We start from the raw sequence: 14,699 nt of genomic DNA on the forward strand, positions 1-14,699 counted from the left end.
TTAATAAAATTTTCAGATTGTTTTGGTGAAGTTTAATAAACTCCTTGCTATCTAAAATATAACAGGACACCGGAGTAAATTCTCGAGCATCTCACACTTCTGATAATCAGCTGTCTGCTTGAAGTTTATTCAGCTGTGTAAAAACTATAACTTTAATCTCAGCCAAACCGATTTACTCAGGAACAAATAAAATACAAAAAAAAGCCAAACAATAACATTTTTAAGTTATCTAAGTGACTTATATATCATGTTTAACCTGAGTAGTGAAAGACGGCGGGGGGTTTGAAAACGATTTGCCGGGAGTCCGGTGTTCTCTAGCCCCCGGCTAGCTATCGAGCTAGTGGCTAACAGACGTCTCCGAAAACGTCGGAGCGCTTTTGAAAATATGTGGTGTCTTGATAAACTGAGCAGATATTTGAGGTTTACACAGCTACATTCTCGGCTGAAAATATGTTAAACGTTTATTTTGTGACCCAGAAAGAATAATAAGAGTAATATTAAAACTAACTAGCTGCCGCCATTGTTGGAAACTGAGCTGGGCTGCGCTATGAATTCTGGGACACAGCTTCTTCTTCTTCTTCGGGGTTTAACGGCAGCTGGCATCCTTGTACATGCAGTGCTGCCATCTTCTGTTTCAGTCCGTTATTACACTCTTAAATCCTACTACTTATTCCTGCGTCTTTTGTGATCTTACAAAGCTTCAAACGACGCGTCGACTATTAAATCAGTCGTCGACGATCGTCGACGTAATCGTGGCAGCCCTATTACTCAGTACAGGATTGTAGCTGCGCACCAGTTCAGGTTGTAGCTGTACACTGTGGTAGATGTTCTCAAAGTGGGACCGGTGGACTGTGGACAGGCCAATTTAACACTGGAAGTCTTTAATTACAGAGCCACAGTGCTGGAATGCATCCATCCTGTGCTTTGGCGTTATCTTTCCTAATAAGAAGAAAGGCCTGCCCTGAAAAATGGGCTGTCTGGATATCAGCAGGTTTGTATAAAACCAGCATCAACTGTTCAGAATTAATGACTCAGTCAGATCTGGATGAAGCCATAAAATTTTGCTCTCAACTCTCAACAGTCCATCTTAAATGACAACGGTGTGTTCCTGTGATAACGGCTTTGCAGTGATTTCCATGGATACCTTCGACCTGTGCACGGTGCAGCCCACCTCTCCCACTTTGATAGCTCCCCCCACAATCCTGAACGTGATGTCATGACTGCTTACCAGGCGCTGCAGTCATGGACAAACGTATCTCCAGACTGGAGCTCCACATCCTCTGAGATGTTATGAAAAAGCAGGGATGCGACTGGTGTCACGGAGACGCTCTGCAGAGAGGCCAGCAGCTCTTTATCCACCAGACACGGACACTCCTGAAACACACCGAACACAAACACCCTTTAAAGAAAAGAAACTGCTTTGAAATGATCTCCTCAGTGATGCATCACAGCCTGGTTCATGCTCTTCATTTTCTGTGCTGCACGTCTACTACTGACGTTACTCTGAACCCACCGATAAGCAGAGTCCACGGTGCTGGTAGGTGTGCACGGGACAGTGGCAGCCTTCCTCGCAGCCGTCAGCGTAGCATCCCTCCCTGCCGCTGACCTGAGCGCAGCTGAAAGGACAACCTTCTCCTCGTTCACACTCCCTGTACAGCCGGCCAGGAGGGCAGCCCACCTCTGCAGAGCGACATGAAGCCCACACAGCAACAGCAGTTAAAGACACTAATTAAACAGTCCTCCAACTGGAGCTTCGTTAAACGTCTCAGTATAAATATAACTTTGCAGGCATGGCTACAAATACTGCACAGGAAGCAGACCGAGGCAGACGTGGGTGTTGCAGATCTTGCTCTGACGACTGAGGCCGCTGCACGCTGGAGAGCTGCAGACGTGAGAGCGGTACTGCTGCCCTCCACCGCAGCTGACCGAGCACTCAGACCACTGAGACCACGGCAACCACGGGCCCACTGACTCTGGACACACAATACAGACAGACATCACACATGTGCCAATGCAGATGGTGGTGTAAAACACCTAGATGAGCCCGTCATGATACCTGTGCACAGGTGCGTGTTGCAGTCTCTCTGCTGCTCAGCATCACCCAGGCAGCCTCTCCCGCCGCTCTGCGGAGACGGATTATCACACAGGCGTCTTCTGAACTTGACTCCACCGCCACATGAAAGAGAGCATTCAGTCCAGGCTCCCCATTGGCTCCAGCCACCGTCGACATGGCAGCCGGGGACAGACTGACACTGCAGGACTCCAGCCTCGCACGAGCTGAGATTAGGTCGGGAAAAAAGATTATGTGCTATTCGAACATTAAGAGTGAATTAAAACAAAATAAGAATCAGCTGTTTACCAGTTTTTGCAGTCACTGATAATTTTCTCTCCTGGATTTGCAAACAGCCAATCAGATCCACCGGGCCATAGCCACAATGCATTGCTTGAATCTGCACAAAAATGGCCCAATCAGAGCAAATGATCACACTGATGGAAACTGAGCGGAGTAAAATGTTGACAGTCTAACACGTTAGCAAAATTAGGATCGAACCGTTAGCAGAGCTGTCGTGGTATTTGCAGCGACACTCCTGTCTCGCCACACACACTCCGTCCTGCTGCACCGTGTCACCAGGACAACCACAGGTCGCGTTACACTCGGGGGAGTCCAAGCACTCTGCGTCACCATGGAGATCTGAACAGGAGCGAGGACAGGGCTTCCCACAAGGCCATTCTTCCTGGCCTCCACCACAGTCTGAGAACATGGTTTGAATAGAATTACCATCCACACCTGCACACTTAGATACAAAAGTGCACCATAAAACCCATTAAGCAGTCTAAAAGCAAACTTTGACCTGGCCACACACAAAACAGGACAAACCATCGTTTTTAAAGTGGAATAGTGTTTACAGTTCTATGGTCAAAGTAAATGAAACCCACAGCTTTGCTAACCTGAGCAGACGGTGAGATTTTCACTGCAAGGGCGGCTCCGCCTCCCCTCGCCGAGACACGGCAGACCACCGAATCTAGCAGGAGGACTGTTACACTCTCTGGTCCGAGTCGACGATCCTGTGCATCCGTCGCACTCTGACCACATGGACCAGGGACTCCACGAGCCGTGAACTAAAGACACAGTAAGGAAATGAGAAGAAGAAGAGGTACAACTACTCTGATGTAACTGAGACTCTGTAGCTGGAACCAGAAAATCAATATATTAAAATATTAATATTTGAAAATATTTGAAAAGGTCGAGGCTGTAAGTAAGAGACAAATGCACAGTGATTAACAACAGTAGCAATTTTTAAAAACTGTAATATCTCAATAAGAGAGAAAAGTGCAGTAACAGTAGGTCATTTTTCAACATGACACAGAAATCTGTATAAATGCTATAAAATCAAAAATCCTCGGTGACTTCCATCTTGAGTTATTGCATTCACAAGATTTTCAGAAAACGTGACCTTTGACCTCTGACCTTGAGCCCAAAGGCAAGTAGTTTCAGCCACAAGCATCCAGAACATTTACAAACTGTGTCTTGCCATGAGACATTATCATCTCACCTGGACAGAAAGTAACGACGGGGCAGGGCTGCCTGTGGATCTGCACTCCAACCCCGCTGTGCACTTCCTGCTCACCAGAGCACGGCTCTCCTCCGGCCTCCGGCTCAGGACAGCTGCAGCTTCTGTATCGGGTCACCGACTCTGCTCCACAGGTCCTGGAGCAGGGCGTCCACTCTGACCACTCACACCAGCCACCTGACACTAAATCGAATGTAAACAACTATCTGTGCTATTTTATACCCACTACAAGACATAGCCATTGTCTACATCGTCCTACATGTTAACACTATTAAGATGATCTGACTTACCTGGACAAGGGTTTCGAGTACAGTTGAATTTCCCACCTTCACAGGTGCTAAAGAACAAAGGAACAGAAGGATTTTCAGGTTTCCTCTCTAACTGGTTATCTTTGTGTGTCCTAATGTGTTTGTATAATTCTGACCAGTTGTTGCATCCATCAATGGCTTCAATGGTGTCTCCAGGTTCCAGCCGTCGTGCGGTGTTCAGGTCCAGGCAGGGACAATCCTCCTTCTCTAAACAGACGGTCCCATTAGCAGACAGGACTTTTCCCTCTGTACAGTAGCATCCTGGCTCACAGTGCCACTCACAGTGCTGAGAGACAGGGGGAAAATCCCCAGTAATGAGTGTGAGAATAAGCACATCCACGTCTGACATAAGTCAGAAAAGGGTGGATTGTCCACTCTGTGGAATGAGCTGCTGTCTGATATGGAGGAGTTTGGGTATCTTGGGGTCTTGTTAACGTGTGGAATCAGATCAAAGTGGGAGGCTGACAGATGGATTGGTACCAGTCTGTTAACCCTTTAAGACCTACCACAGAACCAAGTCCGCCAGAGCTTATATTATATGTTTACATGCTGTGGAGCCATTTTTGGGAGCATTTCAAGTTGCTATACATCAATACAACCATTATAGCCCAAATTATAATAATATGTCTGCATTAAGTGCATAGTAATTACATAAATTGCAAAAAACTGCAATAAACTACAAAAAAATTGAAAATCGTTTTTGCTTTTTTAACATATATTTCCAGTTAGAGAAATTTAAGAGGCTTATCCCTCAAAACTGTAAATACAAAAAAGTTGCACAAAATAGTTTCCCACCACAGGAAGTTTATTTTGAGTGTCTTCATAGTTTTATTTTTGAAATACACCAATTTTTATACACTGCAGGAAAAACGAAAATAAATATTATAATGCAAATTTGCAAAAAAGCAGCATATGCATCAAAATAAACTATTTCCAGCAGTGGAATATGAGTCCTAAGCATCCCAGAAACGACACAGAAAGTAATAAAGTCAAAGATAACTTTTAAAAACACCAGTATAGGCTCATGAGGCCCTGATGGTAAAAAACTACATTTTCGCGAAAATCACGTCACTTCCGGTTTTGGGCAGGTCATGGCGGTACAAGTGGCAGAATTTTTTTTTCAAAGGCTTAAACAGGAGGAGAAATTTCATGTTCCCACCATGACCCAGGGCATTGTTGATAAATTATTTCAGATGATTTGGGAACACCTCAGCATCACCCTGGAAAACCGAAGGAGGTGCTGAGGAGAGGGAGGACTGAGCTTGTTTTGATGACACCCTCCAGAACTTGGTTGTGGATAAGAAGCATGAAATACGTAGAGTGACAGACAGGAGTCACACCAGTGATACTCACAGTAAGGTCATCACAGGAGCGAGGGCAGGATGGTCCACAGCTGCTGAACACTGTTCCTGGGACCTGGGAACACGGTGCCACTGAAAACACAAGCATACAGGACTTTGGGTTACTTACATAACCCTGGTTCTCAGAGTAGCATGATTGAGAGGGCTAATATAGGAAGCATCTCCCTGCGTATTCCTTAGAGCAGGGGTGTCCAAACTTTTTTCACTGAGGGCCACATACATAAAAATATAGGAGGGGCTGGGCCACTTACTAGAAATTAGGTATATAACCTTAACTTTAGTGTATTAAACTTAGAAAAATCACTTACAAGTGGTCGAATATATTATATTGTTGAATATAATTAAAGACAAAACTGCCTTTCCATAAATGGATCTTTATTGATTTATTCAGAAAAAGCTTTGGTAGCTCATTCTCAGAACAGCAGCCTCAGATTTCTTCTTAGACAGAAGATTTACAGCACAGAGAAAAAACAATAAAGGGGAAAATGGGACGGGCACATTTCAAGTTTGTTATTTAAGTTATTAGGCTTAGCAACACACCTATTAACGTTCGTTTGAAACCGTTATCAACATTAACAGACTGAACTGGACAGGAGTGCATATAATTTTAGTAAATTATTCTGGTGAGTATCAGCTGCGCTGGGTATGTAAATCGGGACATCCAGCCGCAGTGCTGATCGCCACTCGTGCCAAAAATCCAGACAAATGTCACTTGATCAAGGAGCAAATCTGCATCAGATGAGATCAGCTGACTTTGCGTGTACGTGGGCAGTGCACAGCGGTGTGTACTCTGTGTGTTAACAAGAAAAGCGCATATAAGAAAGTGGTGTGCAAAAGCAGGGTAGTGACAGAATTGATGCGCATTATTAATATTTGAAGCATGTGTACCTGCACATTAACACACGGGTACTGTGGAATATATTTTTTACTCACCTAAAGTGCTCGTCCACTCCCCGCAAAAAAATAGCACCTGTGCGGTGTCTGTGGCATCAGTGCTCTCATAGCTGTGTTTTATGAGGTCTCCATCTGAAAAAGGCTTGCCATGTCTTGCGATGAGTTGGGCGACCTCATAGCTGGCTATTGTAGCCTTTTCCTGGACAAATTACTGTTGCTGACCCCGCAGGAGAGCTACCCTTTGCTTTAATTTCTGCTCTCGCTCAGCACCAGTGTAGGATGCATAGGCCTGATGTTTGGTTTCATAATGACGTCGTACATTATACTCTTTCATAACTGCCATAATTTCAGTGCAGATCAAACAGACACACTTCCCCTTGAATTCTTTGAAGAAATATTCACTCTCCCACCATGTCTGAAATTTTCTGCATTCACTTTCTACCTTTCGCTTCTTTGGTTCTGCCATGTTTAGTAACTAACGGGCTAAATTTCTTCTGTGATTGTCCTTTTTGTGGAGCAACTGCCTCGATCGACAGTAGCTCCCCCTGGTGTTAAAACTAAGAAGTGCAATACACTCAAGCAAAAGTTGAAGTGCGGGCCATATTCGATTCTATTTATAAAATTACTTGCGGGCCAATTAAAAATGGATCGCGGGCCGCAGTTGGCCCGCGGGCCGGAGTTTGGACACCCCTGCCTTAGAGGGATGTGTCTCATGCACGACCACGCTGGGCTGATCCAATCACACTTGAGTTTGCATTACTACACAGTTATTGTTTAAGATAAGCACCTTGTCGACCTTTGACCCAACAAGGTGGGCTGTGAGCCATCTCACTCTGAGAACACACAACTTAAAGTTCTCCTAGAGAAACAGTTTTGTGTTTATTATGAACCCTTAGTATGGTAAGATGCTTCAAGGACAACAGATCCTTGTGTTGTAGTTTCTTGGTCTGACCAAATTAGAATTAGCCAGTGGTCTAAATATGTAGCTAAACGCCTTGCTATGACCACTTTGGTGCACCGTACAAAAGCTCTGAGGGCTCAGAGGCGGGCCGCCAAAAGACGTAACACACGCCCTGAAAATCAAACCTCCTGAATTTGTATTTTCTGAGATATTTACTCCGCCAAAAGAGCTTGATTTGTTTGGGAATTTTGAACTAAATACATATTTTATCTATGCTGGGAACAGGTGCTGGTGCACACCAGGAACCGTTCGTTGTTAGGCTCGGCAGCCTCAGCGTAGAGGATGAAGATTTCTCTGGGGTCTGACCTCATTGTCATCCTCATCCAGTGCCCACATAAACCAACGCCTTCAATCGTGCTGTGGGCATGTTCTAGCCTTAGGCAACGCAAGTAAACCTGGTCTGTGTTTCTACTCAGTATATGTCAGGAGGACTGTCTGTGTTAGCTTGTATGCTAACTACAGAAAAGAAGCTGTCAGCTGATGTGCATAATCATAAAAAGAAACCATCTCAGCGTGTGGTACAACACCACGGTGTATGGCGAAGACTCAAGGTCAGGATGAAGCCAAGTAACAATGACAGATAAGTTAGCGTTAGCACTCATATCTATGGACAGCTATAATAGCTAGCCTATATTGCAGCTTGAAGCACAAAGAGGTGTTAGAACAATGCCTGCGTCGCAGCCACTTAACGGTACGTGGCTCTGCCCGACATGGTCGTTGCAATCAGCACACAGGCCAATCCCTCAGTGAGCCACTGAGGAATGAGAACCCTTATATCAGTAATACAGAATCCACCACGCTGTACTCAGTGTAGCTAGCAGACAGCACATGCTAGTAATACAAACGCACCTGGACAGTGCTCGGTGTTACAGGATGTGACTTTACTTCCCAGCCCCTCACAGTAATTCCCCTCCCCCTCCGGACTGGGACTGTCACAATTTCTCCTTCTGCTTCGGACCCCCCCACCACAAGACTTGGTACACTCCGTCCAATGACTCCACTGACCCCAGCCACCATCACCTGGAAAAAGCCAACGCATCACATTAAAAACATGACGTTTACTGCATCCTACTGTACGACAGGGAGGCATCACTTTCCTAGTAACTGATTCAAGGCCAGACAAATTAAACTTCAAGTTTAACTCACGGTCACACGGGGCGATGATGCAGACTTGGTCCTCATGGTGAGGGCCCGTACAAGGAAGGCCACGGCCAGAGGGCCGGGGGCTGGAGCAGAACCGGTACCGAGACTGGAGGCCTGCTCCACAAGACACCGAACAATGACCCCAGGGAGTCCATGCTGACCACTGGCCATCGACTGTTTGGTTTGTGCGGTAAAATCAGGCGAAATCAGTGTAAATCACGTTATAAAAGACGAAAGACATCATCGCGCTGTTATGTAAATACATACCATTGCAGCTAAAACGGGAACAGGTCACCAGCCTTCCTCCTTCACAGGTACTGAAATATTTGACACACTTTTGTGTTTAATCTCCACAGTTTGTTTGGCTCATATATCTGCTGAAGCTTTACTTACCAGTTACTGCAGTCTAAGGGCACGGTGTCTCCCGGTTTGTACTGCTCTCCGCCTACATCACAGCGACAGTCGGACTCGCTCACACACACACCGTCCTGGGAACATAGGAGCCCGTGAGCAAAGAGGTACCCAAACCATCTGTTTATGTGTGTGTTCACCCACTCACCTGCTGGAGAGTCCCTTGTGGACACCGGCATCCTGGAGTACAGTTCCTGCTGAGATCCAATGTGAGGTCCATGCACGACACTGCTCCCATCATGCACTGCATCCACTCCTGGCCCGGAGGACACTTCCTCCCTTCGTCTAGCACAGCAGCAGAGTCAGAGAAAAGAGCAGTTAAAAGCCTTACAGCGTAACCAAAAACACCAGTTTGAAGGGATGAAAAGTGGGCGAAACGGTGAGTGTATGAATTAGAACGTAACTGTCATAATATCTGAGTTTTAACACAACAGCCATAGGAAATTAAACCCATGAGCAATGTGACTCAGGGCTCTGTTACCAAACAGATAAAAGGAAACACCACACATGAAACAGTATTCAGCCCTTTCTGATGTCTCAGATGTTGCATATTTGTGACAAATAATTCAGAAAGATTTTAAAGTTGCAAAGATCTCCTGAGTAAATGGACGCCTTGGCGGCTGGGTTTGGATAGCTCTGAAATAATCATTTAAATACTGCATTTTATATTTCCTCTGGTATGTCCAATACTGAATGAAATTTAAACATTTATGTTGTGGCCATTTTTGTTGAATGTTTATAAAACGCAATTTGTATTCATTTTTGTTTTTTCTTTAAAGTTGTAAGAATATGCTGACCTAGTTTTGTTATGTAAACTTGTAATTCGTTTTATTGGAAAGGTTTTTGGAAAGTGATTGGTTTATTGGCTTATGGACCCTCCCATTAATCAGGGGGTTAAGAGCACCCTGGAGGGGTGTGGTAAAGATGGTTTTTTGTTTGCCAAATGTCTGATGGGGGGACGGGGGGGTTAGAAAATGATTTTTTGACCACTTTTGAAGTTGTTAAAGCAAATTAAGATAACTTTCATTTAATTTTAAGTTTTAAGAAGTTATTTGGTTGATTTTTGTTTATAATTTTCCACGAAATAAACGACCTATGATTTTTAAACAATGGAGTCAGAAGTGCGTCTAAAACAAACCTCCCGTTGGCGCCCACGGCCTTTTCTTGGACTTTTTTGGTGTTTGGAACATAAAAGGCCGTGACACATTTAAGTGTCACAAATATGCAAAAAATTAAGAAATGAAGAAGAGTTTAAATTTTGCACTGTGTGCCATACTAGACATAAATTACAGTAAAGTTTAAACAAGTCATCAAATTGTAGCAACTCAAATCACACGAGTCACAAACTCGAGAAACACCTGCAATTGACTCGTGCTAACTCTGTGGGTTTGTTGTGGATCTCGCTCGATTCTTGTGAGAAGTAGCTGCAGAAAAGTGAACGATGTCAGCAGTAGTGACTTCTGTTTGTGAATAAACAAAGACCAAACAAAGTGTGCAAATAGGCTGAGACTGTAGGATTGTAGCTACTCAAAGTGAGTCTAACCATGACTGTATGATGTAATGGAAAGAGCGTCCTGAGCAGCTGCATCACTGTCTGTATGGTAAATGCACCGGAGCCTCTCTTCCTCCATCACAGACACTTATTGCAGCCGCTGCATCCACACAGCCACCAGCGTTGTGTTATTATTATGATATAGGCTGTTCCTGTGTTACCACAAGGCTGCAGGTTGCAGGTGCCGAACTGCTGCGTGGTGCCGTGAATCCGTATGGGCCCGCGGGTTCGGGTCCTGTATCCTCCTCCACACGTCACTGAACACTCTGACCACGGACTCCACGGCTCCTTCAAACCTTCAGACAAATCACAGCTTCAAGTTTTTCATCTTAAAAGGGTTTCATTTCAGTTTTTTTCAAATTTTAGAACATATTATTGGTCAAAAGTTTCAGAACACCACAATTTTTCCAGCTTTTTATTGAAAATGATGCAGTTTGATGTCTGATTGCACTGAGAAATGAAAGCATGGCATGAATAAGAAATCATGGAATCAGTTTATATTCTAAGCTTTTGCACCTTTGCAGATATAACAGCTGAACACAGCCGTGGCTTCTTCCTACGACAGAAATCAAATCTTCTCCCATATCTGCTGCAGAGGTTCCCATAAACGTGGACCTTGTAGCTGCTTTGCTTTCACTCTTCTGTCCAGTTCATCCCAAAGCAGCTCAATGGGGTTTAAGTCTGGAGACTGTGCTGGACCTCCGTGTTTCCAAGCTCACCATCTTGTTCTTTTGTCCTGGGGTGGTTCTGGCACAGCTTGGATTTATGTTTTGGGTCATTATCCTGCTGTAGGATGAACGACCAGAGGGTCCTGCATGGTGCTGCAGGACGCTGTGCAGCTGTTTTGGTTCAGGGAGCCTCTCACTCTGTACAAGTCAGCGATCCAGCAAACAGCCAGACCATCACACTGTGGAACCTTTCACCTACTCAACCTCGTAGAAAGATCCTGCATGTTGATCCATCAGTCCATAAAACCTTCTTCCAGTCTTCAGTAGTCCAGTGTCGGTGTTTCATGGCCCCAACAAGCCTCTTTGTCTTATTCTGACATCTGGCTTTCTCGCTGCAGCTCATCCTGTCAAACCTGCAGCTCAAAGTTTCTCTTCACAGTTGAAACTGAGCTTGAAACTTGTCCTCTGATCCACTCGTGTCTTTGGGTCTGCAGACCTCTTCCTGTCACAGTTTCTGAGCCTTTGATGCTGAAGGAAACTGGACTCACTGACATCTTGACTTTCTTTGCAGTCTCTCTGTAGCACAGACCTACATTTATAAGTGTGATGATGGTCTGTCTCTCTTCCATTGTTAATCACCTTTTTCTCATCATTTCTGTAGCAACACTCTACTTTCTGCAGTACGATATTGTTCAACTGATGCTGACGAGGTCATAGTACCACAGTGTGTCCAACACTGCTTTATGCAGACAGAGGAGGTTGGACCAGCTGTAGGAATTAGTAGCAGCAGCTTTCAAGGCCTGATCAGCCTCCACTGCTGCAGAGCAGCTTTAAACTGTTAACCATCCCTGAAAAAGGCCTTTTTGTATAAGTTTAAATTGTACGTTATTTTTCAGTTTTGGGTAACCTAACCTTTTTTTTTACCTCTGGCAGTTCAACACTTACCTTTGTAGCATTTCAAGCTGTTCACTGGACTTGGATGACTTGAATGAATAACTGAAAAACTGGGCTGTTCTAAACCTTTTGACCAGTAGTGTATATTTTCTTCTAATTCAGTCGTTCTCACCAAAGCAGGGCTCAATGCTGCAGGTATCAATCCCGACCCTGTCTCCTTTGCAGGGACGACCACCGAACGCAGGAGGAGGATTGGTTCCTGAGCGATACCTCCTCCTCACACCAACGTCACACGTCCGGCTGCAGGCGCTCCACTGTGTCCAGCTGCTCCAGCCACAGTCCACTGAGAAACACAGACGCACACGCGAGAGACGACAAAGGAAAATAAGGTGGCAGACACAAACCATTAACCCTTTAAAGCTGGTCAGAGCGGGCACGCTCTGTTTTGCGTAACTATTTTTAAATCCTTGTAGCTCTGCAACCACGTGAGCTAGCGCAATAATTTTTTTTGCATATGAAACCGGAGGAGTTGTACTTACATCTTATGCCATCAGCTTGTCCTCGGTCACAGTTTCCTTCCACATATAGCTTTGCAAAAACTGCATAAAAAGCACTTGCAGCAACAAAAACATAATATTCCAGAAACACGCTTTGCCGATCCGATCAGCTGTTTGTAACACTTCCTACGTTGGAATAGACGTCAGCTCGAACTTTTACATGTCCTCCATGACCTGCCCGAAACCGGAAGTGACGTCATTTTCGCGGAAATGTAGTTTTTTACCATCAGGGCCTCATGAGCCTATGCTGGTGTTTTTAAAAGTTATCTTTGACTTTATGACTTTCTGTGTGGTTTCTGGGATGCTTAGGACTCATATTGCACTGCTGGAAATAGTTTATTTTGATGCATATGCTGCTTTTTTGCAAATTTGCATTATAATATTTATTTTCGTTTTTCCTGCAGTGTATAAAAATTGGTGTATTTCAAAAATAAAACTATGAAGACACTCAAAATAAATTTCCTGTGGTGGGAAACTATTTTTTGTATTTACAGTTTTGAGGGATAAGCCTCTTAAATTTCTCTAACTAGAAATATATGTTAAAAAAACAAAAACGATTTTCAATTTTTTTTGTAGTTTATTGCACTTTTTTGCAATTTATGTAGTTACTATACACTTAATGCAGACATATTATTAAAATCTGGGCTATAATGGTTGTATTGATGTATAGCAACTTGAAATGCTCCCAAAAATGGCTCCACAGCATGTAAACATATAATATAAGCTCTGGCGGACTTGGTTCTATGGTAGGTCTTAAAGGGTTAAGCAAGAAAACACAGAGACAGAGAACAACAGCAGGTTTTTCTTTTTCACTCACCGGGGCAGGGAGCTGTCCCACACTGCATCTCTCCATCGGTGCATGTACTGTTTGACACACAGTGTAAGAACAAGTGATTTCACACATTTCTGGAAGGTTAGAGCTAAAGTTTGATCTTCCTCTTTAATGCGATCCATGAGTAAAGAGAGGTACCAGTTGTTACAGGCATCAACAGGCAGGGTGGCACCAGCTGGGTACGTCTCCCCCTGGTGGTAACACGGGCACTGTGCCAGGGGCACGCAGCTGCTGTTGAGCAGGTAGAAGCCCGGGGCGCAGTAGCAGCCGTCGTAACAGGTGGTGGCACACTGCACCTCTGTGGAGGTCATGTCCAAACACACCCGTGGACACGCGCCACCCTGAGCCTCGCACTCTCGTACTGTCATATACGTCATGCCCTCTGGACACACACCTGCGAGGACAGGAGCGCAACGAGACTTGTAGGTGATATTCAGCGGACGGGGTGGCGAAACGTAACGGGGCAAACACGTACCTGAGCAGGGGTGAGAGTTGCAGTCACGCGTCTGTATGTGAGGCCCAGAACAGCCTTGACCTCCATGCTGTGGTGTGGGGGAATCACACAACCTCTCTCTTGTCTGGACACCAGAGTCGCACCTGGACGAACACTGAGACCAGGCCGACCAGGCCGACCAGCCGCCGGGCACTGGAAGAACACCATCAGCCTTTCATTTTTCTCTTTTTCCAGGATTGATGGGAATGCTGCCATCTATCCTTCCTTTGTGTGTCTACATACCCGGGCAGTGCTCAGTGTTGCACGGCTCCTGCTCCTCGCCGTCTCCATCGCAGGCGGACTGCGTGTGGTTAAACGGCGTGCAGCTGCGGAATCGTCGCCTCACCCCCACATCATCTACGTGGTTGAAACACGTTTTACTGCACTCGGACCAGCTGGTCCACTCACTCCATGTCCCACCTGGTAGCTCTGCACAACAAGAGGAGGGAAAGTAAAGTAACGGACTCTTATTCAGTGCTTTCCTCTGTACCTGAGTGGAGGTCACGTTCACATCTGTCACAGCCACACCATGATGGATGCATCACAGAGCAACCTGGGTTAGTAAGTTGCTCAAGGACATTTGGCATGCAGACTGGAGCAGCCAGGGATTAAAAGCATCAACTTTCCAATTAGTAGACGACCTGCACTCCCTCCTGAGCTGCAGGATTACATCACCTTTAGGATTGTGTTGCTCAAATTTACACACGTGTGGACAAAACAACGATGCTTGATATGAACTCGTCGAACTTCCACAAGAACAACTTAAACTTCTGTGCAAAAGAAATTCAAGCTCTCAGCTGTATTCTCTCATAAAAACCCAAAACACAACAATAATCACCGTAACATGCTGTCGGACGTGTCAGTAGATCAATATTTATTTCTATAGCACATTTAAAAAGGGCAGTGTTCAGCAAAGTGCTTCACACGAGGCAGCAAACAAATATCAACAAAAACAGTTGTAAACCAGTTACAGTTACAGTGACAGCACAGACTGGGAGGAAGTCCAAACTAATTCAAAAGCTGGAACAGGTGAGTTTTTAAACGTGATTTAAA

General features: G+C 44.9%; 1 protein-coding gene across 1 annotated transcript in view; it reads right to left on the minus strand.

The window, feature by feature from the left end:
• The window catches only part of sspo (SCO-spondin), a 112,301-nt gene that overhangs the window by 50,795 nt on the left and 46,807 nt on the right, over positions 1–14,699 (minus strand). Inside the window, exons 63-84 of the mRNA XM_087845737.1 lie at positions 13,890–14,075; positions 13,629–13,799; positions 13,292–13,547; positions 13,139–13,185; positions 11,937–12,107; positions 10,364–10,498; positions 8,799–8,935; positions 8,633–8,727; positions 8,507–8,556; positions 8,243–8,413; positions 7,946–8,116; positions 5,234–5,313; positions 3,997–4,166; positions 3,863–3,909; positions 3,555–3,755; positions 2,950–3,120; positions 2,552–2,752; positions 2,360–2,450; positions 2,057–2,277; positions 1,821–1,973; positions 1,514–1,680; positions 1,229–1,374 (exon numbers count right to left, since the gene is read on the minus strand). Coding sequence (XP_087701863.1) covers positions 1,229–1,374; positions 1,514–1,680; positions 1,821–1,973; positions 2,057–2,277; positions 2,360–2,450; positions 2,552–2,752; positions 2,950–3,120; positions 3,555–3,755; positions 3,863–3,909; positions 3,997–4,166; positions 5,234–5,313; positions 7,946–8,116; positions 8,243–8,413; positions 8,507–8,556; positions 8,633–8,727; positions 8,799–8,935; positions 10,364–10,498; positions 11,937–12,107; positions 13,139–13,185; positions 13,292–13,547; positions 13,629–13,799; positions 13,890–14,075 — 3,238 coding nt within the window. The remainder of the gene's footprint in view (positions 1–1,228; positions 1,375–1,513; positions 1,681–1,820; positions 1,974–2,056; positions 2,278–2,359; positions 2,451–2,551; positions 2,753–2,949; positions 3,121–3,554; positions 3,756–3,862; positions 3,910–3,996; positions 4,167–5,233; positions 5,314–7,945; positions 8,117–8,242; positions 8,414–8,506; positions 8,557–8,632; positions 8,728–8,798; positions 8,936–10,363; positions 10,499–11,936; positions 12,108–13,138; positions 13,186–13,291; positions 13,548–13,628; positions 13,800–13,889; positions 14,076–14,699) is intronic.

This window comes from Neolamprologus brichardi, chromosome 9 (genome assembly GCF_056152115.1).
Source record: "Neolamprologus brichardi isolate AB-2024 chromosome 9, ASM5615211v1, whole genome shotgun sequence".
Lineage (NCBI taxonomy): Eukaryota > Metazoa > Chordata > Actinopteri > Cichliformes > Cichlidae > Neolamprologus > Neolamprologus brichardi.